Consider the following 25887-nt stretch of genomic DNA (forward strand, 5'->3'; position numbering starts at 1 on the left):
GTTTTCTGTTTATTCTGTGGTTATAATACTGCAGGGAGGAGGTTGGGGTGTCTCAGAAGACCAAAACCATCCATATAATACCCAGTTCCAGTAAATGTCTCACTGTGGCTCTGCTGTTCAGTATTTCCATCTATGTATTGCATAAGTCTGGATCCAAAGTACTCTTGTGGTAAGGCTGGGTTTTAGGATGTAGAACTCGCTCATCCAAAACATTCACTTGGATGTCATGTTGGCAAAATCAACTACAGATTCACAGGGGACTTGAACAAATAAGGCCAGAGTGACTTGGCAGGAAGGCAAAAATCATACTTTTGCTGAAGCTGATTCAAATCCAGGAGTTCATTTCTGTTCTCCCCTAATTTTTATCCTCAGTCTCGATACAAAAATTTATAGGTAGATACTGTGATGAATAGGGCTTTATCAGTTTTGAAATGCTGTGAATCATCTAAGCATAAGAGACAGCTGGAATAATTCCATCTGCAAGCTGTAGTCAGTAGATTTGATAATGCCTACCACAATAATTTTTGAAGGCAATTATAAAGGCTGCTAGAACCAGCCTGGTTAAGCTGCCTTTCTAATTGCTTCTCTGTTACTAAAATGTCCTTTTCAGGACTGTTTCTTTACAAACAAGCTGGTTGCAGTGTGTCTTTGAAATAGTCAGACTGTGCTCATCACCATTAGCCCCACAGCCAATTTGGTCCATTGGTAGTCACAGCAGTAATGATGCCACACCTACATTCTCTTGCATAAATATTTTTGTTCTGTCCTTTATCTCCCATTAGTCAGCCAACTTGGACTCATCTCACACAATCTGTTTTGGGACACAACAAGTAATCACTGTTTGGCTTTAGCATCAGTATGGTATATCGTGTTCTATTTTATTATTCTGTCCTAGATCTCATTGCTAAATACAGCAAAATCTGGGAATTACGTTCCTGTAGTCAGCTGTAATAAAACTGCAGATGGAACACATTTATTCAGGTGTTTTGTAGTCCATCTTGGATAGGACAAGGTAAGCACAATTTCAGAAACTATTTGAAGCAGTAAGGGATAACTTACTGAACAGTTCATATACTGTGTTACGGGTGATTTAGCTTAAAGAAAATACACTGGCTGGTGCACCCCCACTTTTTAACAGCTGCTAGATGATTTGCTAGATGTTTTGGGGTTTGTTTGTTGTTTTTTTTTAATAATAAATTGAGTGAGGGACATGGGAAAAAAAAGTGTCTTTCCCTTCAAGAGTCTGGAGCTTAGGTCTGTTAATGTTGTTTGCCTGTTAGAGCCAGAGAGGAATGTTTGCATGTCTCTTGACAGTTCTTTTGGGGGTAGAAGCTGAAAATAACTTGACCGTAGCTACTACACTAGGTGTCCTTCTTACGCGGTTGTCTTGGAGTCTTAAACATTTCATTGTACCCAGAATTTCCTGTGAAGGAGTGAAGATCTCTTCCTGAAGCACTAAGGGACAGAAATTACCTAGTGGCCTGGCAGCTGTCAGATGCTTTCTAGCACCATTAATGCTTTCACAAGGTTGCCAGATGCCATTGCACATTACAATCTGAGGCAAATGTATGCCAACCCAACTGCTTAGAGCTCATCAGAGAAAAGCTGACAGGTACTGTCCTTTCCCTAAGAGAAGGCAGCAAGGAGGCTTCTGGAATGGACCAAAAAGAGAGGTTTGGTCCCAGGGCATTTGGAGGCACTTCTTGGAACAGGAATAAAGCCTGCTTTATCCCATACTATTCATTCACCTCTGTTTTACATATTATTTTTCTTACCAACCACAGTAGCCTCACCTTGCTGCCCTACGCAAGGTGGCCAGCAATGGATTCTTTTGGCTGGTGACAAAAGTGCAGTGAAATGGCTGGCCACTTGGTGGAGTAAGGAGACCTTCAAATACCATGGGAACATCTTGGCGTTAGCAACTATGCTCATGGTGCCATCCCTGGAAATACCTGGTCAGCACTTGGAAACTGAGTTTGATCCTATGAATTCACAGTGGAAATGGTTTTATGTGAACCGGTACAGAGGATTATTTAATTTTAGCAATAACTTCATGAGAACAGATGTTTTGGTCTTTGTGAGCACAACCCCAGTTACAACAAGGTTTTATGATTGCAAATAACAGCTAAATTAGCCTGCTTTAACCAGAACATACCAGTCGATATTGTGATTTGTACTTAGGCACGCTCTTTTTCAAATGGTGTACTCCCTGCCAATCCTTAAAACTTTTTGATCAATGTCTCTGAGGGTAATATCTGTGTTGTAAGAAGAAACAAATAAGGCATTGGTGTGTTTGCTGAGGTAGCTGCAGTTAGCTGTCTAGCTAGGCTCATCTAGCAGAGTTATACACATACCTAATTCATAATCTGGTAAGAGTGCTGTTGAAATCGAGCAAGAACATTCATGCTATGTAAAATTAAACCACTAAAACTTTTACAAGGTGAGGTCCTTTAGGAACTAGAAAATTTCAAAGGAAGATCCTTGCTTGTTGAAATGTTTCCCTAAAATTTTGAAGTTTTTGTTGTTGAACTTTTTGTAATAGAGAAAAGATTAGAGAAAATGGCAGTAGAAAAATCAAGTATCTTGCTTCTGTACCATACCTAATTAAGCTAGCCTGAGAAAACTCCATTACCTCTTAAGTAATATTTTCAAGTTTTCAGGCAGGGCAGGAGTATTAATAAGCTAGTTCTTGCTGCCTATTACCTGTTCTTTATGACACTTAAAGAGAATATCCAACTGTTATCTATGCAAGCACATCTGTTATGTTGCTAATCAGAGCTACAGTAGTCATTGGGAAACAGGATTTGATTCAAAACACAGTAAGACTATTAGAAGCCAAATATTCAATGAAGGTTACATTGTGTATACTATAAAGAGAAACTGTGCTATGAAGCTGTTCTGAGGGGCTGGGTCTTGAGATGTTGCTACTATATGCTGGAACACAACCAGAATTGTAGATAAGGTCATCAGCCTTGGGGAAATGCACTCATTAGATGCCATTTCTGACACCAGATTACAATTTGCTATGTAAGTGGAAGTGACATTGATGGAAAAGCAGCTGATTGTAAAGAAATCCTGCAAATGACAGCCATGGCCTGTGGTATTCAATGAAATGTTTCCTCTTGAACTATTTATTCTTAGCAGGCAAATATGGTAGCACCACCACTAGTCATATTTCAAGTTCAGAAAACTAGATTTGGAGCATGTAAAATATTTATTCCACATAGTGTACGTCAAACGAAGAAGTTGCCAAACATCTCCGATTAAACAAGTATTTTGATATAGTTGTAAGGAAAACTAGCCCACTGGTACTAGCAGACATGTTCTACCTAGAACTAGAGAAGCAGAGATCAGCAAGGAGTAATGCCAGCTACATCCACTGGCAATAAAAATTGACCTCCTCATTGATTCAGCCTTAGAAACTGTACCTTGCCAGTGCAGTTGCCCAGTAAGTGTGTGGCACCTGTTTAGCTCAGTGTCCTGACTTTAGCACACTTGGGGCACCTCCCAGTTTTCAGATCCTGGATCTCTACTGACAGCATCTCACATCCCAATTCTTCTGTGTTCAGTCCTGTCAAATCATCTCCCAGCTGTCAGATCTTTACTCAAAATATTCAGCTGTCTACAGTGACAGCTTCTACAGCCTCTTCAGCTCTCCTATCAGCTTGATTCCAGCGCTCTCTGGCACTCAAGCTGTCTGTGGTGGTTCTCAGACTTCAGTACTAACTCCCCAAACTGTAGTGTCTATACCTGGAACATTTTTCCTCTTCCCCCTCCTCCTCCTCCTTACAAATTAATGCTAGAATGACACAGATTTTAAGGCTGACAGTTTTGGTCTAAATCTATGTTGCCACTTAATTGCATGTTTAGACCAAGTTCCTTCTTCCTCCAGCAGAAGATAAAGGAGAGCCAATGGAAATTAACTGGATTCTACAAGGCAAAGCGTGACCCCTCTGAGGTGTGGGAATTCTTCCTCTGGTCATGGCAAACAGGAATAAGCATTCCTTCTTCCCCCTGCCCCCCCTTCCAATACTAGTGTGACTCCACTTCCCTGTCTGAGACTGTACAGCTGCCCACCTGCACACGGAGGTGAGGCAGACAGTGCAAGGAGGCACTCAGAGGCAATCTCAGCAAACAAGGTGGGACAGTGACACAGATGTGCTCTGAAGCTTTGAAGAGGTTGAACTCCACTTCAGAACAGTGAGACTAACAGTAGCTGATTCCACATAGGTGTGCTTTCCACAACTCTGAGGGGTACCAGCTCACAGATTTTTGAATACTTTGAATAGGTGCCCCTGAGGGGTGTGCTAAACTCAGTCCCCTGAAGATGAGTTCAAGGGTCCTGAGATAAAAGCTAAACGTCCCCACATCTTAAGAATCCTGCTCTAACTAGACAACTTCAGAGAAGTTTTCTGATCAAATATTTTGCTTCCCTTTTCTCTTTCAGCTCTCCTCACATCTCTTCATAAATTCTTTGCTTCCCAAGGGTCATATCTGATCTCTGCACTTTGATTTTTTTCCAGTCTGGAAAGACCCTTTTGTTCATCAGTAAGGGAATAGGAGAACTCTTCTGTATTTATTGTAAAACTAAAGGAAGGTCAGGGTGGCAGAGACTCTGGAACCAGCTCCTTACCTCTCTGTCAGAGGGTGGATATGTGGGGAGCTGTATTGCTAAAGTGGTATGTGCTGTCACTGTGCTGTTGACCAACAGCTGACTTACAGCCTACAGGGCTGTCAAGTCAGCCTCTTCCTGAACCCTGAATTTGCACATAAAAGGGATGAGAGACTCCGTGCTCAAAGAAACAAAACTTCCTGAGGAGAACACTCCTATTGTTTCCTAGAAAAGAGATTAATTTGACTAGCCTGCTCTAATCATGGGATTTTTCAGGGTTGCTAAGGACCGTATGGACCTCTCTTACTGCAAGAAGCAAATGAATGGATGCTGTCTCAAATCAAAATCTGCTGCACTTTCATGGTCATCTTAGATGGACAGCTTTATCAATTGCCTACAGAACATCACTCAGTGATGGATGGTCACCTCTGCTCAGCAACCACAGAGCGAAAGAAGTGCTGGCAGAGGCCAGTAAGTACCTGAGCCTGACTCAGCCAGTGTTCCTTCCTCCTCAAGATGTTGCCCTGTCATCTGTGGTCTGAGGCACAATGCAGGAACCAGAACCACTCCTGGTCTTCCCTTTGGCAGCTCATGGCTGTGGGCTTACAAAGCAGTCCAAAAAACTCTGAGAAAGAAAAGGGACAGAGCAGAGAGATCAAATTAAAACCCAGCCATGAAGCACAGCAGCTGCGGAAGGCTTTAATGAGGAATCCTGCAAAGGCAGGGACGTCCCTTCATTATCAGCTGTGTCTCATTAAAGCGTGGGTGAACAGTGTCTGTCCTAAGCCAAACTCAGCCATGAGGAGCGCCTCTGCGTGACTCTGCCTGGTCAATGGAGTGCAATGGAGCACAGGAAGCTCTGCTTGTCCTCCTTTTCCTTAACTGCCCCTTAACTCTCTACGCTCTGCTTTCCTCCCTCCTAGCCTGGGCCTCGTCAGACCAGGATCAATGGCTTTTTCTCAGGAAAAATGGTAGTGTGACCGGTGTCTTGTTTGGGGTGGCGGGGAGGAGGACTGAGGTGTGGAGCAGGGAAGGGACTGTGAACGAGTCTGTGACAGCCGGGAAAGGAACCCAGGGGATGCCAGGCCTGCTGTCCCCCAGCTGCTGGAGGGGAGCGCGCTCTCCTCCTCATCCTACCCCATTCCCTCCTCCCTGTGGCCATTTTCCTCCCCAGGGAAGCTCCCCATCGCTGCTGCCCCCAGACTGTCCCCGTCTCCCATCTCGCACCTCTCCCCGCCCGGCTGCCGCGGCCCCCCGTCCCCGCCACCACACTCCCCTCACGCCCCGCTTCCCGCCCGGCCCCGGCTGCGCCTCTCCCCTCACCGCGGCGCCCCCTAGCGGCGGCCCCGCCCCTGCCGAGCGCGGATTCCCACCGCCCCCCTCCCTCTCCCTCCCCATCCTCCAGCTCTGCCCTATTGTTCTCCCTTCCCTCGCTCCCTCCCTCCGCCCGGGGCTCGCGTCCTCCCTCCGCTCTCCTCCATCCCTCCCTCCATCCTTCCCTCCTCCTTCTCGCTGTCCCTCCCGCCCCGCTCTCCGGAGCTGATGTCACGCACCCGCTGAAGGCGCGGGCGATCATGGCTGCTGCTGCTGCTGCTGCCGCCGCGGCCGTGCCGCCGGCCTCCAGCTAATGCCCGCGATGGAGCCGGCGAGCCTGCTGCGGTTCCTGCGGAAGCTCAAGGAGGTTTTCGACGTGTGCGACGAGGATGCGGACGGCTTCATCCGGGTGGAGCACTTCGTCGCTCTGGGGCTGCAGTTCGGCCAAGGGGATGAGGTGAGTGGGGCGACCCCCGGTCCCGCCCGGCCCGGCCGGCTGGCCCGGACCCCGGCAGCCGCGCAACTTTCACCTGCCGCTCCCGCTGTGCGAGGACCGGGCCACGGCACTGCCTGGCCAGAGCCCGCCAGGACCACCCGGACCGCCCCCCCCCCCACCCCTGTCGCCCACCTTCCCTCTTCGCGGCCCGGATTCACCCTGTCCTTAGGGAGCCCCCGACTCCGCCCCTCAAGGCGGCCGAGACCCTCTCCTCTCAGGGCGGTTCGGACTCCTCCCGCCCCTCTGGGGGGTCCCAGAGCCCTCCCCATGGCGGCCTGGAGCCCCCTTCCCTCAGGGCTATCCGTTTGCCCTGCCCCTTTCCCACAGAGTTCTCCCCAAAGACAGCCCAGATCCCTCCTTCCCTCAGGGGGTCCCGGAGCCTCCCCCTTCCCTCAGGGCGGCCCAGACCCCCCGGGCTGACCTGGCTCCCAGTCCCCCGGGTTGGAGGGACCGGTGCCTCTGCAGCCCTCCTCCCCCGGGCCGTCCCGGCGCCGGCAGTGCTGGGGGGTCGCTGTGCTTTTCGGGGAGGTGTATTTATTCAGGTGACAGCAGGGCTTTTCTCCGTCCTGGCTGAGCTGCGTCCTTACCGGGGTCCCAGGCTCCGTGGGGTGTTGGGAGCAGAGCCCCGGGCTGAGGGAGCCGCAGGCGGGCGCCGGCCGGAGCTGCCCGGCCTGGCCGCGGGCAGGTGAAGCGCTGCAGTGTCTGAACAGTCAGGGAAGCACCAGCCCAGGTGCACCCTAAAACCTCCAGGTGATCGGTTGGGAAGGGAGGACTCCATCCAGCCCTTCAGTGACACAGCGTAAATCTGAAGTCGCGCCACTGGTCTCGCTGGAGCAGTTGCGTCAGTGGGACCACTGAAAATCCATTACATCAGTGTGAATGGGAGTGGGATTCGGGCCAGCGTCCATGAGGGTAATGACATGCGTTTGATTTGAAACAGTTCCCTTAAGTGATTCAATCAAGGGCTGCAGCTCCAATGAAATTAACCAGCAAGAAATGCTTGCTTTCCCTAGGAGAACTCTCAGGATATTGCGCTTAACTGTTCAATGCTTCACAATATGCCCCAGCAGTTTTGGGTGCTGGGGAGGGGGATTGGAGTTGGGACTAGGATAGGATTCAGAAAACAATAAAATCATAGTTTATAAAGGGATGACAAAGAGGCAGCAAAACCAGAGTGAGTTCACAGTAATTGTTGGAGCAAATTACTTATTTTTGGCTTACCGCTGGTAATGAAACACAGCTTGTGAATGAAATCAGAAGACCAGGAGACAGAACGCTTATTGCTTGCAGATAGTCACAGGTCTGTTAAACATTTTCTTAATAAGAAGATGGAGTTTCTGGGTTTAACCAGCAAAATAAGGAGGAGACATGAGTAATAGTAGAGCGCTTTATTGATTTCTGTTTTTATTTGTCTCTTGGTAAGTTGCATAATTTTATATAAACTAATAGAAGTATTTTTAAATCCTTACCGCTGTATATGCTGCATCAGAATTGCTTTTTGCACTACTGCATTTATTTGGAGGCAGATCAGTGGCTTTCTCTTGCAGCACTGAGGAAGGCTGGTCAAATTCCACCGGCTGTTTTGCAGCAGGATGGCATTGATGATCATAACAATCCTTTTTGGTCTTGGAAATCTCTAAGGTTGTGAGAGGGGAGCAGGTCTGTAAGATACAAAGGAGGATTCAGGTGGTGATCTCATAAGCTTAGAGTGAATTGGAGTATATTAGTCTGAAAATATTTAAATGGAATGAAGGGAAGAGAAAACTGGAAATCTCAACAATGATGGCAGTAGAAAAGGACCACTTGTCAGTGGTAGTATGTAGGTTTCAGGATGGGCTGGCTTACTGGGCAGGCACGGGAGAGATTACCAGTCATGAGAAATGCATCCTTTGTATTTTATTCAGTTGTAACTGGTAGTGTTCAATAAGATATTTGCAAAATTGGGACAGAGAAGTCTTATCTATATATCTATTAGCGTGACAATATAACTTGTTCTGGTTTGCTTCCCTGTGTCTATTGTAGTCATTAGCTAGCAGTCCCTTGACTTCAAAGGAGCATGTGTCAGCTGAGCAGAAGGGATTTGTAAATCACCAAAAAAGGCTTGCTAGGGAAATACAGAATCAATTTTTCCAAGTGCAGATTTACTGTAGAACAACCACTGTAGGTGAGCCAGTCTGGTTTTAAGTCTTATTAAAAATGAACTTTATGTGTAATGAATCACAGTTGATGTTTGGAGATGGTGAGAATCTATTCTCCCATATAGCACAGTGCTTTCAACCTTGCATCTGCAGGAACTTAATAAGCTCTGTGTGGGAATGCATCTCATGAAATTAAACTGAGGAGACACTGCTAGAGAGCAGTTCCCTTTAACACATTAGAACATTACTGTCATTGAAAATTAATAATACTTTTGAACATGCTACGCTTCTTGGGCCTGATCCACCTCAGCTGCCTTTGCATTCAAAAGAAATCTTTCCATTGGTGTCAATGAAAGATTGATTTGCCCTCACATGTAAGTTATTTGCTGCTTCTGTTTACGTAATTCGTCTGGCCACAGGAAGGATCCTATTTTGTAGCATTGTGGCCTAAATAATTCAGACTCTTACCAACAGCAGCCCTGGCTCCTGTTTATGAAATGAGAACGCATCTGTCCCTTCAGTTGTGCCAACCTGATAAACGCAGCTTTCCACCTCTTCTCCACCTCCTTGGAGCTACCACCATCCAAAGTTTGGAGTCTATAAATTCTTAACACTAACTTCAGTAGGGCTTGTGGCTTGGACTGTGTAGGGCATTTAGCATTTTCTGGTTTTTCTTTTTCTTTCCATTTCCTTTTTCTTTCTTCTTTGTGTGTGTGTGCACGCATGTAGTCAACATGCTGAAATTTATCATTCCTGAAAGATAACAACTCTCTGAAAACTGCCCCAAGGCAAAATGTTGCAGCAAGGCAGCAGCTTCCTGTTCAAGCAAAGCAGTCCTTACCTCCACAGTCAAAATTATAAACTTCAACATTTCTGATTACCTTTTTTACTATTTTACTTTTAGTGGGCTTCTGAGGCTTCTGCTTCTGATATCTTGATGTTTTTCTTTTCTTCTTTGAGACCACACCATAACTACTGTACCTCATTCCATTCTGCCTTTCACATGCACACTGAAATCTTCTTCTTGCCATGCAGTCATTAAGAGTCCACTGCAGCAGAATACCGATTGCCTCAGAGCAGCTGTGTAGGTTTGGCTGTGGAAGCACTTCTAGCAAGTTTGCTTGCAAACTTTTGCTTTGCCCTTGTGCTGGTTTTGGCTGGGGTAGAGTTAATTTTCTTCATAGTAGCTAGTATGGGGCTGTGTTTTGGATTTGTGCTGGAAACAGTGTTGATAATTCAGGTATGTTTTAGTTATTGCTGAGCAGTGCTTACACAGAGCCAAGGCCTTTTCTGCCTCCCACCCCACCAGTGAGGAGGCTGGGGGGGCACAAGCAGTTGGGAGGGGACACGGCCGGGACAGCTGACCCCAACCGACCCAAGGGATATTCCAGACCATATGACATCATGCTCAGCATATAGAGCTGGGGGAAGAAGAAGGAAGGGGGGGGATGTTCAGAGTTACGGCATTTTGTCTTCCCAAGTAACCTTTACACGTGATGGAGCCTTGCTTTCCTGGAGATGGCTGAACACCTGCCTGCCCGTGGGAAGTGGTGAATGAATTCCTCCTTTTGCTTTGCTTGCATGCACAGCTTTTGCTTTACTTATTAAACTGTCTTTATCTCAACCCATGAGTTTTCTCACCTTTACCCTTCCAATTCTCTCCCCCATCCAACTGGGGGGGAGTGAGTGAGCAGCTGTGTGGGGCTTAGTTGCTGGCTGGGGTTAAACCACGGCAGCCCTACAAGGCATGTGGTTCAACTAGAGGAAGAAATGACTTGGCCATGTTAATTTGGCAGAGCCAGGAGCAGAGTCGTGTCTCTAAATTCCTGCTCTGGTGCCTGAATTAAGAGCAGACCAGGCTAGCTGCCGAGCACTGCTTGCCCATACAAATAGTTGTGGAACTTATGCTTTTAAGCAGCTTGGCATTTTGGCCTCTGTTCATCCCATCTGACTGTAAGCATTTAACTGAGTTGTCCAAGTTAATCTTTGTCCATGGTCATTGATGAGCAATTGAACGCTCAGAGCGTGTAACAGGACCCAAGGATGAAATAAATCCTTCAGAGGTGCTTCTTTATCTCCACTGACAACATAAACTCCTAGCCGAGACTTTGGGTTCAGTGCTTAAAAACAGCAGGCTTGGGCCTTGCTTTCCTGTTGAATAGTCTGTTTGCCGTTTGTGGAGAAATCTGAAGAAAGACGTGAAACGCTGTTTCCAAAGCGACTTGACTGGATGGCATGTACTCACTAGCTGAAGAAACACTTCACGTAACATTGAAAAATGCCAAGAGTCGCTCGCCATCTGGTTTCCTTTCGCTGCGAAGATAGTTGCACTAGCAGGCGAGTGTCTAGGAGCATTGTGAGTGACATGTTCAGCAAGCCCCAATTCTGGCAGTGGATTGTGTGAATGTGTATTTCAGGATAGTGCCAGTTGATGTTTCATTATGCCAGATTCTATTTAAACTGTACATTCAGTTTTCAGCAACAAGTGAAACATGCTGAACATGTTGACAACTTCTTTTTGAGATACGTAATCACCTTTTGGAGGTATGCAAACCATACAGGTGCTTAGACAGTAATCTTTGTCATGGTAGGATCAACAAATGCTCATCAACTTGAAGCAGTGTCACACCTGAGAGGGAACTTGAGCAGCTAATAAAATCTATAGGCCATTATCAATTATTCTTATGAGTGGACAGTAATTCACTTGAAGGTAATGGTTTACTAGTGGTGTAGAACAGAAGTAGCTGAAAACAAGTTCACATATTTTATGTGAACAAATGAAACTTCCTGGCCAAAATAAACTACTGAAATAAGGACATGTTTGTTGCTAATTTTAGTTGCTTCCATTTCATGAATATCCCCATTCTGGGCTGAAGTTAAAGGCATCAGCCTCAAGTGCTGCCCAGGTAATAGATTGTGGCTGCTGGCTGAGTTTAATGACAGTCCTGATGCTCCATTTTGACTTGTTCTCAGATGTCTCCCAGGGACATCTGATGGAGTCATGCTCTAAACACAGCCCTTCTATTGTAACCACTCCGTGACTAGCTTGCCCTGTAAAGAACAGGAGTGTAATTTCACTGCATGACAACATGGAGTCTTTCTGAATGGTCTGGGTGAATTTCAGGCTCCTAGCCATAGTGTTGCAGTTCAGAGTTGCACCCAGAAATTAATGGAATCGCTGCAAATTTACATCCATGTGCATGATGACAGAGACTAGTTCACACCTTCTTGATAATGTGTAGTATGCTCTGGACTTACCTGCAGCCATGAGAAAAAGAGACTTTGGCACTGAGACATTGAAAGAAAAGTATTAGGGTGTTACCAAGCAATACTGCCATTCTCATAATGGAGGCAGAAAAGAGTTATGACTTCTTTCTTCTCTGCTTTTACTGGAAATAGTTACTGAAAGAGAAAGTAAAATATCTGCCTAGATGTATCAAGGATGCAAGGAGCACTCCTATGTGGTAGTGTTCTCTAGGTAACAGCAAGGCTGACACACCTTTAAACTCCTTAAAACTGTATTTGCTAATGACCCAGATTTTTCATATCATTTACAGTGACTTGGAAAAAATGCAGTTCTGAAACAGCACAGTGGAGTGCTTAGTTTATGAGTCAGTCAAGATACAGTCACTGTAGCCTTCCTAATTCAATACCAACCAGCAGTGAATATGTTTAAAATAGCCTTTCGGTATATCCTGAAACTAAGCATGTATTTCTAAACAGCTGACATAAAGCAAGCTTAGTACTTACTGTTAATCAAACATTTTCTGAAGTACTGTTATGAAGGGACAAGCTGTAGGTTTGCTGTGCACTCATGAGTTTAATTTGTTATGTAATATGTTTGCATTTCAAAAGTAAGAGCTCTGAGGGGGTTATATGTATAGTTAAGAATTGATTGTTTCTGTGTTTTGCAATACAAGTCAGTGATCTGAAATAGTAAGTTCTTAATGCCTAAAGGAAAGGCAAACAATTTTGATAGCAATTCTTGATATTTAAATGACTGTGTTTTATAACCACCTGACTGTTTGCATTTAGTACAGGTACAGTGATATTGTGTTGTCTTATCATTGAATGCAAAAGTAATGAAAAAAGTTAGCATATGGATCAAGCACAGAAGACAGTACTGCATCTTTTGTGTATAGTATGGAAGGTAGGATATGGTACTGGTAAAGTTAAAACATTCAGCTGCCTAGCAAGACCAGGTATTTTTTATATAATTTTTTCTCCCCATTCCCTCCTCTCCATGCCTGATTCAATCCATGCTGTTAAGATGTAGAATTGGTATTCTTCGTCTGTGACATGGCTGCATGTTCTCCAGAAATTTGCTCTTGCAAATCCTAGGGAGGATTTCAGATTTCTAGCACATACTGATTTTATTCCTCTAATACGATTAAGCTTTGAAAAGTGACTTATACAAAATTGCTGCAAGGGAGGGTAAGTCTTTGATGGGGAACAAGCCACTGCCATATGGTATTTGTGGGGTGATCCCCAATACAGAATTTTTCTTAGTTTCTAAATTGCATTGTTACCTACAATTTAGCACAATTGACTCGTGCTTGGCAGCAGTGCGTTTACAGCAACAAAGTAAAAAATCAATTGCCTTATAAAGTTTAGATAAGAAAATGTGATTGTTTTTATTCTCTATGTAGTTGACAATATCATTTCCTATTAATTTTATCTGATTTTAATGCTAATATTCACAAACATTTTAAAATTCCTGATTTGATTCTTTTAATCAGACTGCTCAAGAGCTAGAGATGAAGTTCTAACAGTTCTTAAAATACGCAGTATTTCGGGAGATACACGTGATCTCAGACCTAGATACTTGCATAGGGTGGTGAATAAATACCCATCCATGCGCTGAACGTAGTTAAGTCAGTGCAGGGTGTGATTAAGCACGTGAATGATAAAGGAGAGAGTCAGACACGATCACTAGTACTATAACATATGGTTTTACAACAGCAGTGTGAATGTAAACAGAGCACTGTGTAATACATCTCAGTTCCTTTTTACTCAAGGTATCATTGAAGGGCCTCACTTGGAGAGAATGCAAGTGTTCTTATAGAACTATGAATGCTGTTTTCACATTTTGTGTGCAGTTTAAAACCAAAAATAGTAGGGCTACTTCCTAAGCCTTGCATCCGTTTCAGTTCCGTAGTATGTTCGGCCCCAGAGTGAGTGACAGGAGAGAACTGTGGGGTCAAAATACTGCAAGGGAGACAGGTTCAGTGCACAGGGCACCTGGAAAAATTACAGTGTACTCTTCAGATTTTAAAGCTGCTTTGACAATTTAGTTTGGGTATAGTGTTGTGGTTTTAGGGGGCCAAGTGAAAAGCTTAGAAATGGTAGAGACTTTTCTGTGTTAGGTTTCCCGAAATTAGAAGGAAAGGTACTGGAATTGTCTGTTCTGCAGTGGACAGGTGTTGTGGTTTAACCCCAGCCAGCAACTAAGCACCACGCAGCCGCTCACTCACTCCCCCCCCACCCAGTGGGATGGGGGAGAAAATCGGGAAAAAGAAGCAAAACCCACGGGTTAAGATAAGAACAGTTTAATAGAACAGAAAAGAAGAAACTAATAATGATAATGATAACACTAATAAAATGACAACAGCAATAATGAAAGGATTGGAATGTACAAATGATGCGCAGTGCAATTGCTCACCACCCGCCGACTGGCACCCAGCTAGTCCCCCAGCGGCGATTCCCCGCCCCCACTTCCCAGTTCCTATACTGGATGGGACGTCCCATGGTATGGAATACCCCGTTGGCCAGTTTGGGTCAGGTGCCCTGGCTGTGTCCTGTGCCAACTTCTTGTGCCCCTCCAGCTTTCTCGCTGGCTGGGCATGAGAAGCTGAAAAATCCTTGACATTAGTCTAAACACTACTAGCAACAACTGAAAACATCAGTGTTATCAACATTCTTCACATACTGAACTCAAAACATAGCACCGTACCAGCTACTAGGAAGACAGTTAACTCTATCCCAGCTAAAACCAGGACAAGAGGCTGTTGGCCTGGTGGAATGAGAGGTGTCAACCAAACCAATTTCTTCCTCTAGAGTGGTGTCAGTTTTAAAATTACCTACATTTTGATTCTCAAATACGTGTCTTCTTAAGTGTTCCATAACATCACATCGCACATACACCTGCATTGTCAAACTTCTTTTTTTCCCCTCTCGGTTCAGGGCTGCTCTTTGGAGAACGGAGCCATTCCCTGCTGCCCCGCTGCAGGCTCTGTCACACTGGCCTCCAACAGAGAAGCAGGGTCATGGTACAGCACTCCTGCAAGCACCCCTTGGATAGGAAGCTTGCAAGGAGCCCTTTTCTATAAGGGATCTTCAGCCTGTGGCAGTGGTTTGTGATGTTCCAAACTGGGGCACATTTCTGGTACACCTGCTGCAAATTTGCTGATAAAGCATGCTTCGCATTTTTTCCACGTATGCGTGGGTCATTCTGGACATCCTCAATGCCTGGTTTATTGTGAAGATTTGCAATGGGATAGTGAAGAAATTCCGGTGTTGTTTCCACCACCTCTTGATGAACTGACCCTCCTCCCCAGTGGTATCCAGATGGCTTTTGGAACATGGGATATTCTTTTCCAGTGACACTTCTGTTGTTATGATAAAAAAACCCAAACAAATGTGCAGATACAAACAGCTTTGTCCATATGTTTGCATGGTATTAATAGATTGGAGAAACTGTCCTAAAATATTGGTGATTTCACTGTTTTTGTAGCAAGAGACTATACAATCAGTTGAACATATTTTACCCAATTAAACCATATGATGTATATGTTAGGATATAGTAGCTAACAGCCGTTCAGAAAGTGAAATGCCACAGAGATGTCAACACATATGTAATTGTTGGCACTTACCCTTTTGTCCCTGTGCAATAGTATATTCTGTCACCATAAAGTAGTACAGAATCATACGATAATGGCGCTAAGGCCACCTTTCTCAGCTTTGTTAGCCATTGGGAACAGTAGAAAGCTGTAGGACTCTCATTAGAAGAATTTTGTTGCAGGAGTATCTTGTGTGCCAGATTGGTGTGGTATTGTGTCAAAATACAATAGAGTCTGCTCAGAAGAGGGTTAAAGGCAGCTGTGGAAGGCTCCTAGGGATGTGGGGAGCTAATGAAAGGAAAAGGGATGTAGTAAGAGAGACATTCTGCTGTTTGTTCTCACTGTGACTACAAGCAGCATCAGTGAGAGCAGGTTTGGCATTTTGACCCAAGAAATCCTGGTTCCATTGCATTCAGCAGTGTGACCATTGTGTGTTGTAAGGTAATAAGGATAGATCATAGGATTTGCAGCCTTGTAGTAAAGACTAGCTCTGTAGCAGTTTCTCTTGCTGGTTCTTTATTTGGTTTTGATGTTCATCACGCAACAGACCAAGCACTAGCTTGTGGCCAGTGGTATGGAACAGACCCCGTTTGCATCCAGCTTGGAGAAGATGGGAGCCTGTAGTCACCCTGTCAAGGTGTTCCAGCTGCTTTCATTAGGTTTTAAGAACATTTTGCTCTGGAGGGCCCTGGTTCACTTGCTGGGTTGACTGGCTAATGTGGCAGCTGTTGTGTCCGGGATGCATCTGGGCACGTAACGTGGCCATGAGCTAGCTGACAGCCTTGTCAAGCTGGGATGGCCTCATGTTGGCTGCTGGGCCAGCCTGTTTGAACTGTGAGGGTCATGAGAGCAGATGTGTTGGAATGGGAGCAAAGCCGTCATGTATCGCATAAAAAGGTATTTCATGGGAGTGTAATTTTTATACAGTCCTATTTCAGGCTTTATGCAGCTTCCATAACAATTGCCATAAAACCATGTACTTGCTTCTGGATCCATGCATCACCAGGTCCAGTTGTGCCTGGGCAAAGAGTGCTAATTCAATAGACCAATTCTGTCCACTGGAGAGCTGTGCACAGTGAGTGGCTGGACAGCCCTGCCTGAGCAGCAACTTTGAGATAGGACCCTAAACTTCAGAGTCTGATAGAAGTGCTGTACAGAGGAGGGCACTGATTTGAGGATTCAATTTGAGGCATGTGTGTAATAACAATTGGATCCTGAAATTAACTGTTCTTCAGGTGTGTGCACAGCAACTTTAAGTAAATACAAATGTTCTCATGATGCAGTAAATTAACGTTTGTTAGCACAGTCAGCAGCTTGGATAGCTTTGTAGAACAGAAGGAAAAGTGTTTTGCATTTGTTGTTAGAGGGGAGTCTCAGGGAAAACCAGTGCCAAAGAACTACTATACTGGCCTACTGATTTTATTGGGGGAACCTAATGCTGCTGGGAGGGCTAAAGATAATGTGTTGATGAGAGTACTCTGAAGCAGTGTGCTTGCTTTGGTCTAAAAAGAACTGCAATGTTGAATAGTGTTTCTCCTTTTCTGAATGGGTGTCTTTGTGATTTTTTCCATCAGGTAATCAATTTTCATAGTGAAAAAACATTGTAGACTAAGCTGTTCCAAATCAGAGTATCCTAACTCTGCCACAGGCATACTCTATACAGGTAGGCAACTCACTTCAAACCTGTGTGTTCCCTCCTGTTGTCAGACATATCTGACAACAGACATATCTGTTGACAACATAAAATTGTTATGGTACGATGTGGACAATTAATTATGCATTTATTCAGTGCTGAGAAACTCAAAGACTTAGCTCATTTGGAGAGTGTCAGCATCTCAGCGATACAGAACGGTATAAGTGTCTCAGCTGAAGCTGATGTTTTCATCCTCTTCTTTTGGCAAGTAACGTACAGACGCTGAATCTGGTTTGTGTGTGAAGAGTGAAAAAAAATCTTTAAATTTCAGATGAGTTTGGCAAATTATTTTTGCCTTTAAAAAGTTAATTAACTTAATTAACTTCACCTTTTGGTTTTTTTTGAAGTGTGATATCTTGATTGTTTCCATTTGAAGCTAGCTTTTTATTGCCAAAATTAAAATTGAAATATTTGGCAAACAAGAAGTGAAAATGCTCCAAAACATAAGATTTTTCTCAACACAAAGCATTTTTTCTGTTTTCTTCTGAAAAAACATGAAAAAGAAAAATATGGTTTTGATTTCCTTTACTTGGTGAGAAAGCTGAAGAATCAATTATTTAGCAAGTTACGTATTGAGCAAGTGCAGAGACTTTGTGGATGTAGGAGGAAGAGAAAATATGCTATTCAGTACATCTCTCCTCCGCCTAACTGGAGTTATGTTCAGCTTGCAGTTATCCAGAGCTGTGGGGAAAATAAGCAGTAGATAAAGCAAAACCATGGATAATGCCAAGCTGTGTAAGAGACTAGAAGAATGTAATCTTTAGGAAAAGAAAATCAGTGAGTTTGTGCAGGAAGCAGCAACAGCTTTAAAGTGTGGTACAAGAGAACACAGGATTTTGGCTCATGAGTATTTGTTTCTTTGGCTATTGGTTTTCACAGCTTGTGATCACAGCCTTATGATTCCCTGGTCTTGAGCAAGTTAAGTCTGCCTTCATTTACTGCAGCCAGACATTGGTGAAACTTGTGAATTTTAGCCTCCAGTGTGAAGAGTGGATTGTATGTTAAATTCCTCTGTTCTCTTTGGCATTGTTTGAAAATAAAGAATTGAGGAGTGTTTTGGGACACATCTTCAAAGGAGCTTTGACAATGTCAGTTTTGCTCTTCCTACTGAGCAATTACAAGGCATGGAAGTTTCCATTGAGGAAAACTGCACCTTGCCTTGTCACCTGGGAATTGTGTGCCCTTTGCCAAAAGCTAGCTCTTCTGCGCTGGAAAGTGCTGTGGTATTTGCTCCCGATCAGACAGTCCAATATGTCTTGTTTAGAGAATGAGATTGGTTTGAACAGACTGCTGTTGACAACTATCATTTGGGAAAGTCTAAATTTGGAGGTGAATACATCCATAACTGCCAGTGCTACTTTGGGGGTGACAGATTACTATCTTTATCAATAATCTACCACCTCACAACTGTCCTAGTAGTCACCTTGCCAGATGACTCTACTGGTAATCTAGAGGATTTCTGGATATCTGTCAGCCAAATTGGAAGTTTTGGCTCTAACCAAGCTTGTGATGTCTGTCGAATGGATGAAAAGGTATTTTGCTATGTACAGTGAATTTGGCATAGGTCAGGTTACTGTCCTGGTGTGAACGCTGGCAGATGCAGATCATTTGTTTCTTGATTTAGGTAGTCACCCAGATAGCCTCAGGAAAAGGTAAAATATTCACAAACTACTTTCATTTTGCCAGAAGTACAAGGCATAAATTGCTTTTTCTCTGTATATAGGCCCATGTGATTTCTCTTACTGTATTTTTCTTGTAAAGCAGGTATGACTATTGTGAACTACATTTCTTTTCCCAGCAATAGTTTTCTTTCCCCCATGGCATTCTAAATACATTTTCAGAAACTTGACAATCCTGGTGTGTGGAAGCATCCTCTTGGTACTTCTGACTTGTGCTCAGTGAGAATGAACCATGCTGCTCCCTGAGCGGGTGGAGCAGCTGGTAGAGGTTAGTAATCTTCTGTATCAGCTGTTCCTTGGGGTGGGCACTGAATATTGTGTGCATTGGCACATGCTGGGGCAAATTGCTGCTCTTGGTCTGCTGCATGGAACCACAGAATGGTATGAAGAGGAGGAGGGCACCATGCAGCAGGGATATTTAATGCATGAGAATCAATGCTGCCTCAAGGGACACATCATGAATGGACTGTAATCACCACTGTCTTTCCACAGCATCACAGCTCTGTTTGGGTGCTGGTTTTTGCTGGAGACTATTTGAAGTAATGCATGATGTTCTGGCCTCACTATGTTATTCTTCCAGTTTATTCCTTTCTTCTTCAGGGACGGCTTCAGTTTTGGACTTGTCATTGCTTGTGCTTTTTGGTGGGTGGCTCCTGTTTAAATGATGGTGGTCAGTTAGCTCTAGCTATGTTACAGCAAATTAGTGCCTGTTTGGAAGGGAATGGAGCTTTGGAGGAGTTGGTCTAAGTGGTTACAAACACAAATGACTTACACAACATTTCAGGTGAAAAGCTTGCTTGATTGAGTTGGTGGAATAATGTGTCTATAAATTACCTTTGGGTTTATTGCAGTTGGCTGCTGCAGCAGCTTTTTAGCAATATGTTCTGTTCAATGGCACTTCTCCTAATTCAGTGCTTGCCATTGCTTGCATTTTGTAGATGTTGCACTATTCTGTAGCACTGACTCCCTGGATTTACAGTACAGGGTGAACAGAGTAGGAGTGTAGACTCTCCTCTCACAGCAAGAAATTGCTAGTGTCTCTATTTTGGGGAAGAAGTGTGAAGAGACGCATTTCAAATACCTTTTTTACAGGAGGAAGGGTTGCCATGGATAACAGCTGTGAAACATTGAGTCTGATTTTTCCCCCCCTTCTCTTTTACTTTGTTCTATGACAAGATATGAAAATCAGGTTAATCTTCCAGACTTCTGTATGGCACAGGATGGCTGAAGGGACACTTGCATTCGCTGTTGTTAGCTTCACCAGAGATGGTTCTGAGCCCACAAAGACACTAAGCAGAGCATCCTCTGGAGCACCCGCTGCAGAGGCAAAGATGCAGAATTGGGTTTTTGTTTGGGGGATTTTCTATGAAGAAGTGAGACTCTAGAAGGGTGTTCTCAGAGTCCTTTGAAGGTGCCTGTGTGATCTGACCTCACTGAGCTGGTATACTGGTACCTTTCTTTCGCTTTTCACACTGTGTAACTACTTTAAAGCTCACAGTGTTTTAGGAGCTTGTGTCATTTACTGAATAGCAGGTGTGCCAGTCACAGAAGGTATTTATCTAATTAACCAAATACCATTTCAACTTTATTTTCTCTTTTTTTCTGTATTTTCTCTCCCACTCTTGCTACTGATAGAAACTTACCCATTTTACAATCAGTTAGTCAGTCATTATGCCTGCTTAATTTTGGTGAACCTGCTGTCAATAATGCTGATTGTGTGCCATCATCAACACCAACCTGTGGTTTCTCTAAATGAATTGGGCAGAAGGATCCCAAAGGGAAGGATGTTCTCTTCAAACAGATAGATTACAAACAGATGGACAGCAGTGAATGAATACAAAGGAAATACAGGTGAAACACATGAGGCTGTGAAATAGGATATCGGTGTCTACACTGTTGGAGTATGTATGTGTGTGTATCTTAATACCCACATGCAAGAACAGATTTTTAGGAGTAAACTGCCAGCCTTGAATGGAAATTGATTTTAAGACCCAAAGTGTGTGCTGAGTGCACACTGTAATTAGATTGTGATGGCAATTTCAGCACAGGATTGAACTTTGACTAACCTTTCAGAAATTCATTCTTCCTTTAGGAGCTCATGGGGCTCTTTATGGTATCAGCGATGAACTCAGGGAATGTCATAGCTATCAGATGGGAGGAAAGGAGAAGCTATCAAAAGATTAAATTTTGATGGGATTTTAAATGTAAACCCCCAAACTGTATTTGATGCTTCTTTAATTCTGCTGAAAGTCAGTGACTCCAAAAAGCTCCAGTCATTTTTGAAAATGGGATTTTATTTCCCAAGTACAGCAGAGGTTTATCAGAATTTTACCTTGGCCCTAGGAAAAGATTTCGGAGGTGCTAGACCCAATAACACATTGTTCTCAACAGAGCAATTTTGCCCACTGTCAGAACTGGATGTTGTGCTTTCTGTTATTAATGAGGGAGTTATTGTTCCCTTTAGGTGAGGTTTCCATCATATTTGCTGCTTGGCACTTCAGAGACTCTTATTAAAGAACTGATGCGATCCCCATGATGATTTTGTGAAGTCTCTGTTAAATGGGTCACTACATGCCAGGTAACATAAGCAGTATCTGCACCATTTCTTGGGACCAGCAAGGAAGGCAGGCTTAGTATAGTACTGAGCTGCGTGTCAGCCACTGCTTGAAAGAAACACCACACACAATTTTAAAATATTCACCTTTATTCAACTAATATTACCAAAATAAAAAAGACACCTTTTTTTTTTTTTTTTTTTTTTTTTTTTGTGCTGGATTAATAGATTTAGGTCACAGGCTGTAAATGAGTGTGACTCAGCTGTGCGAATAAATCAGTTCACTTGATTGTGGGATGAATTTACACTTTCAAAGCTTTTAATACGTAATGAATATTCAGGGTCTGCCACATGGTAGGAGATCTAAAACTAAGGCTTAGATTCCTACAGCCTTGGCTCTTAGCAAGTGTTGTTACAAAAGAGTGTCTTGGAGTGATAGATAGCAGTGCTGCTCTCATCCCTCTTTTTTTTCTTCTTTGCTGTTGCTAACAGGAATGCAACAGTGCAATACACTAACTGGTGGCTCTAGGAGACAGGTTTTATCATGCTGTATTAATGCTCAGAGTGTTTTGTCCTCTTAGCACTATTTGTAGACATCAAATGGAGTTGCACTGGTGTCAGAGAAGGGGATTTGAAATGTCTCAGTGGCTTGCAGAAGAATCTGGGAGCAATTACTCACTCCAGCCCTGTAGGCAGAGAGACAGCACCAGACTCTGTTTTTCTTTTAGGGTAAAATCCTCAGCAATCCTGAAACTCAGTTCTCTTAAATGTCTTGTTCAGCATACCCAAAATTTCAAATGACTCCTGAGAAACCCAATAAACTCAGGATTTTGTCTCCTCTTGGGTATAGTCTTCCCGTATATGAGTTGGGTTATGGGTTCTTCAGGGTGAGAGGAACTTTGTTCTGCATTTGTACAGCCTGGGGTGGACTGTACTCTAGAACCTCTTGGCACAAACACAGGGCAAATAATAAACGATAAGCCCACGTTGTTTCTGGGAAACTGTCTCCTGCAGACTTTTTTTGCTTTCTTGCAAAAGAGATGATCTTTGATTCTGATCAATTGCAAGGTGGTTCCCCAATCCTGAAATCTGTGCAGTAACAAGAAGCATTTAGTGGAACACTTATCAACTAAGCTTATGCCAAAGAAGACAGCTCCCCTGGGTTTTTATGATCAGATACAAGCTTTGAGGTGCTAAAAACCTGTATCAGTGAGAGTCATGACATTGATTTGCACAGTAGAGCCCATGCTCATGCAGGAAGCAGTCAAGAAATGCATCAGAATTTCCTGGGCTCTGTTGAGTGACTCCTCCTGTAAGAATTCCTAATTTGTTACTTTTTGAAATACTATTCACAAGAGTAGTGGGGAGGGGAAATAAAGATGCTGGTGCAAAGTTACTGACGTTAAGAATGGCCTACAACATATCTGTGAAGTGTTTTAAGTTTGATATTTTTGCTTGCAATAGAGATTTCTTGCTAAAGCTCTCTGTGGAATTAGATTGAAAATCTCAGTTCAGGGTAGCTGGATAAGAAAAAATTATTTGGCGGCGCTGTGAAAATCTTTAATCAAAAAGGGTCTATATGGCACCTCAGCAGAGTTCGCCTTGGTACAGCTTTTCACTGCCTTGCATGTGCCAAGACTGAAACACAGTTGATGATAAAGTCAAAGAGGTGACAGGGCTGATCTCCAGTGTGTCTGGTTTGAATGTAACATGCATTAGCCTCCCATGGCAACTTCGTATATGGCCGGCCCCAGGAAAGCTGCTGATGGTCAACAGTTACTAAAGCAGGGAAAAATGAGAAACATTTGTTATGAAAGTTGAGCTGATGACCCATGTGCAACCAGGAGCTTCTGATGTTTCACTGATACTACAGTGCTGCAGTACCAGAGTTTTGTGATGCTGACAAGCTTGATAAGAAGCTCCGTTACTCATGCTGAAAATCTGTCAATACAAAGAAAAAGAAAAAAAAAAAAGTCTTAGGTTTCTAAAAGGCAGGAGAAGATCTCTTTAACAACAGCATTGGTGCAAGGAAGTCCAGTACAGCCTGCATGACTGTTCCTCCTCTGCATAAGTATGGTCAGGCACTGATAGATAGCCTGATACATGTGGCAGAATTTATACCATTGATAAAGGCAATGAATGAGAGTAAAAAACATAGGCTTCAGTTGTGCCAAGCACTTAGGTATGTGCTCAGGTCCCAGTGAGGTTACTAGACCTAGGTGTGTGAACATAAAAGCAATTGATGGTTTCTGTTGAACAGGAATGGAGTTGAATAAAAGGTTCAAGTTGAATAAAAAGTTCAAGTTGAATGCATATAGCAGTGACTTGTTAAACTTAAGCCTTATTTTTTTCCCCTCAAGAAGTCCCATATGATTGGGGGCATCCATTTTAACAGGATTCTCTGGAAATTAATCTGAAAGCACAAGGGATGTAAAAACTGACAGCTTTCTAAGGTTTTAACCATGCTATAGAATTCCACGGCAAAAGTACATTTCATTATTAAATTCTACAAGCAGAGTAGAAATCTATCATTTCCATTCACTGCTACAGGATTTTTCCAGAAGGGACGTTAATTTATTGTTTGATTCTGATTTATTATCTATAGGGAGAGCTAAGCAGGGGAAGAAGCTGCTGAGAGTAGTTGTAAAATTTTTAAGGTATTTAAGGCTAGGCTAGACACCTGTCAGGAATGATGAGATATTATTAAATCAGTGTTCCCAAGCTATAGCATAATATTCCTGCTGAGCCAAGGGCTACCTCTTTGAGAGATAACTCTAAGGGAGCAAGGCTAGGAAACAAAAAATGGAGACCCAGAAACTTGTGTTGACAGACAGAGGATTTGAACCTGCAATTTTGAACTGACACTTAAGCACATGCTTGGCTGTGTGCATGAGTAGCCCTGACTTGAACAGGACTATTTGTGGCCTGTTTAAGAAAACTGTCCTGTTGGGCAGTTGCAAATAGGTAGGAACACCCTGCAAGCATGCTTCTTTCTTTGAAGCACACACTCTGCGGTTGTGCTGAATTGGGGCTAAACTGCTTAGCATTCCTGCAAGGTGAGATTCTGAACAGCAGAGCAGGGCTGGGAAGGAAATTAGCTCGCTGATCAAGATGTTCCAAAGTATATCTTCAAGGCACGTCTGAGTCAACACTTTGAGATAATGCTGTCAGATTAAATGATAACACAAAATATTCTGACAACCTACTTGGTCTGGAAACAAACACTGTCTGTTCCTTGGCAGGGATTTCCGATTAAACTGGGGGCTCTAGTTGCCAACAGCCCAATGCTAGCCATTGTGACTCAAGCAGTTGACTCCTCTTGTTTGGCATAAAGCATTCAAATATTTAAAGTGAAAGATAGGAATCATCTTTTTATTTCAAAAAATAAACTGCTCTATAGCTTTATTAAGGATCTCTGAGATCCACCTGAATCACAGACAGCAGTGAGAAAGCTTACATACACATGCCACAAAATAAAATATGTAAGAGAAGATTTTTGATACAGGTACCCTCCATCTACAGTTTGCAATTATATCTGACCTTTTAAAATAACCCAGGTGCAGAAAAGGTGCTTGAATACATCACACCTAAGATGAGTTTCATATATACTTCCCAGTTTGCTGAGAGCTCTGCTCTTTGCAGTAAAGAGCAATCAGGTTAATCAAAATAAATCAGAAAAAGGAAAATATATGCAGGAAATTCACTGCTGGCTCACCCAAGCATACAGATTATGTGCACTACTTCTGTAGTAAAGTCTTGCAGACTTTAAGGGCAGAGACCTAAGACACTGAGCAATCTTAGTGGTGTGTCTGCGACTGTTCACACACTTTGTGTAAAGCACATGCTGAACATGTTGCTGATCTTTTCCTTCATGTTTTGTCTCCTGTCTTCTACTTCTGTGTTGGTCTCTTCTTTTTCTTTTGCTACCTATAGCTCTACTTTGAGGGCCTTGGCAGGATTTATGTTCTGTCTTTTTCTTTCAGGGACAGCAGTCTTTCTAGTGACTGTTGTCATACACCTTTCTGCTCTTAAACCTTTCCTAGCAAGTGTAGGTTCGGAACTCTTAGTGAAGTTCCCGTCTTCTGTGGGATTTCAGAGGGAGCTCAGACCCTGGAGTTCAAAAGTATGCACAGCTTTGTTTATTGAGACCTAAAAAAACACCTCCACCAGCTAGACAGCATCCTCGAATTGGAACCTTATCTGCATGTTGGATAATCTGTGCATGGGGAACAAAAGGACATATGCAATTCTATCAAGCTGAATTACAGTAGGAGGATTAACAATAAAATAAACAGGTTCCTATTCACTACGTGAAGGTCTGTCAACATATTTTGACAGTTTGTTGCAGTGATGCATTAGTCAGCACAACAGCATGTTATGGGAAAGTGTCATATCTGTATCTGGCAGGAAATTGGCCAAATTACCTGTAACTCTCATATGACTCTTGCTGTCTTTAAATAGCTTATTCCTATATGCATTTTCCCCATCCCACCTTCTTCCTAAATCAAAGATGGGGTGTTGTCGGAAGCTAGAGCCTGAGACATGGCATCTCATTTTCTCCT

General features: G+C 43.4%; 1 protein-coding gene across 2 annotated transcripts in view; it reads left to right on the plus strand.

Moving 5' to 3' along the window:
- The first annotated feature begins 6039 nt into the window (after nucleotides 1-6039).
- RAB11FIP4 (RAB11 family interacting protein 4) overlaps nucleotides 6040-25887 on the plus strand; it is a 140450-nt gene continuing 120602 nt past the window's right edge. For both annotated transcript variants that reach the window (XM_030013791.2, XM_030013792.2), the window contains exon 1: nucleotides 6040-6383. In XM_030013791.2, the coding sequence (XP_029869651.1) occupies nucleotides 6240-6383 (144 nt within the window). In that variant the 5' untranslated portion in view covers nucleotides 6040-6239. The remainder of the gene's footprint in view (nucleotides 6384-25887) is intronic.

Source organism: Aquila chrysaetos, chromosome 5 (assembly GCF_900496995.4).
Source record: "Aquila chrysaetos chrysaetos chromosome 5, bAquChr1.4, whole genome shotgun sequence".
NCBI classification, from domain to species: domain Eukaryota; kingdom Metazoa; phylum Chordata; class Aves; order Accipitriformes; family Accipitridae; genus Aquila; species Aquila chrysaetos.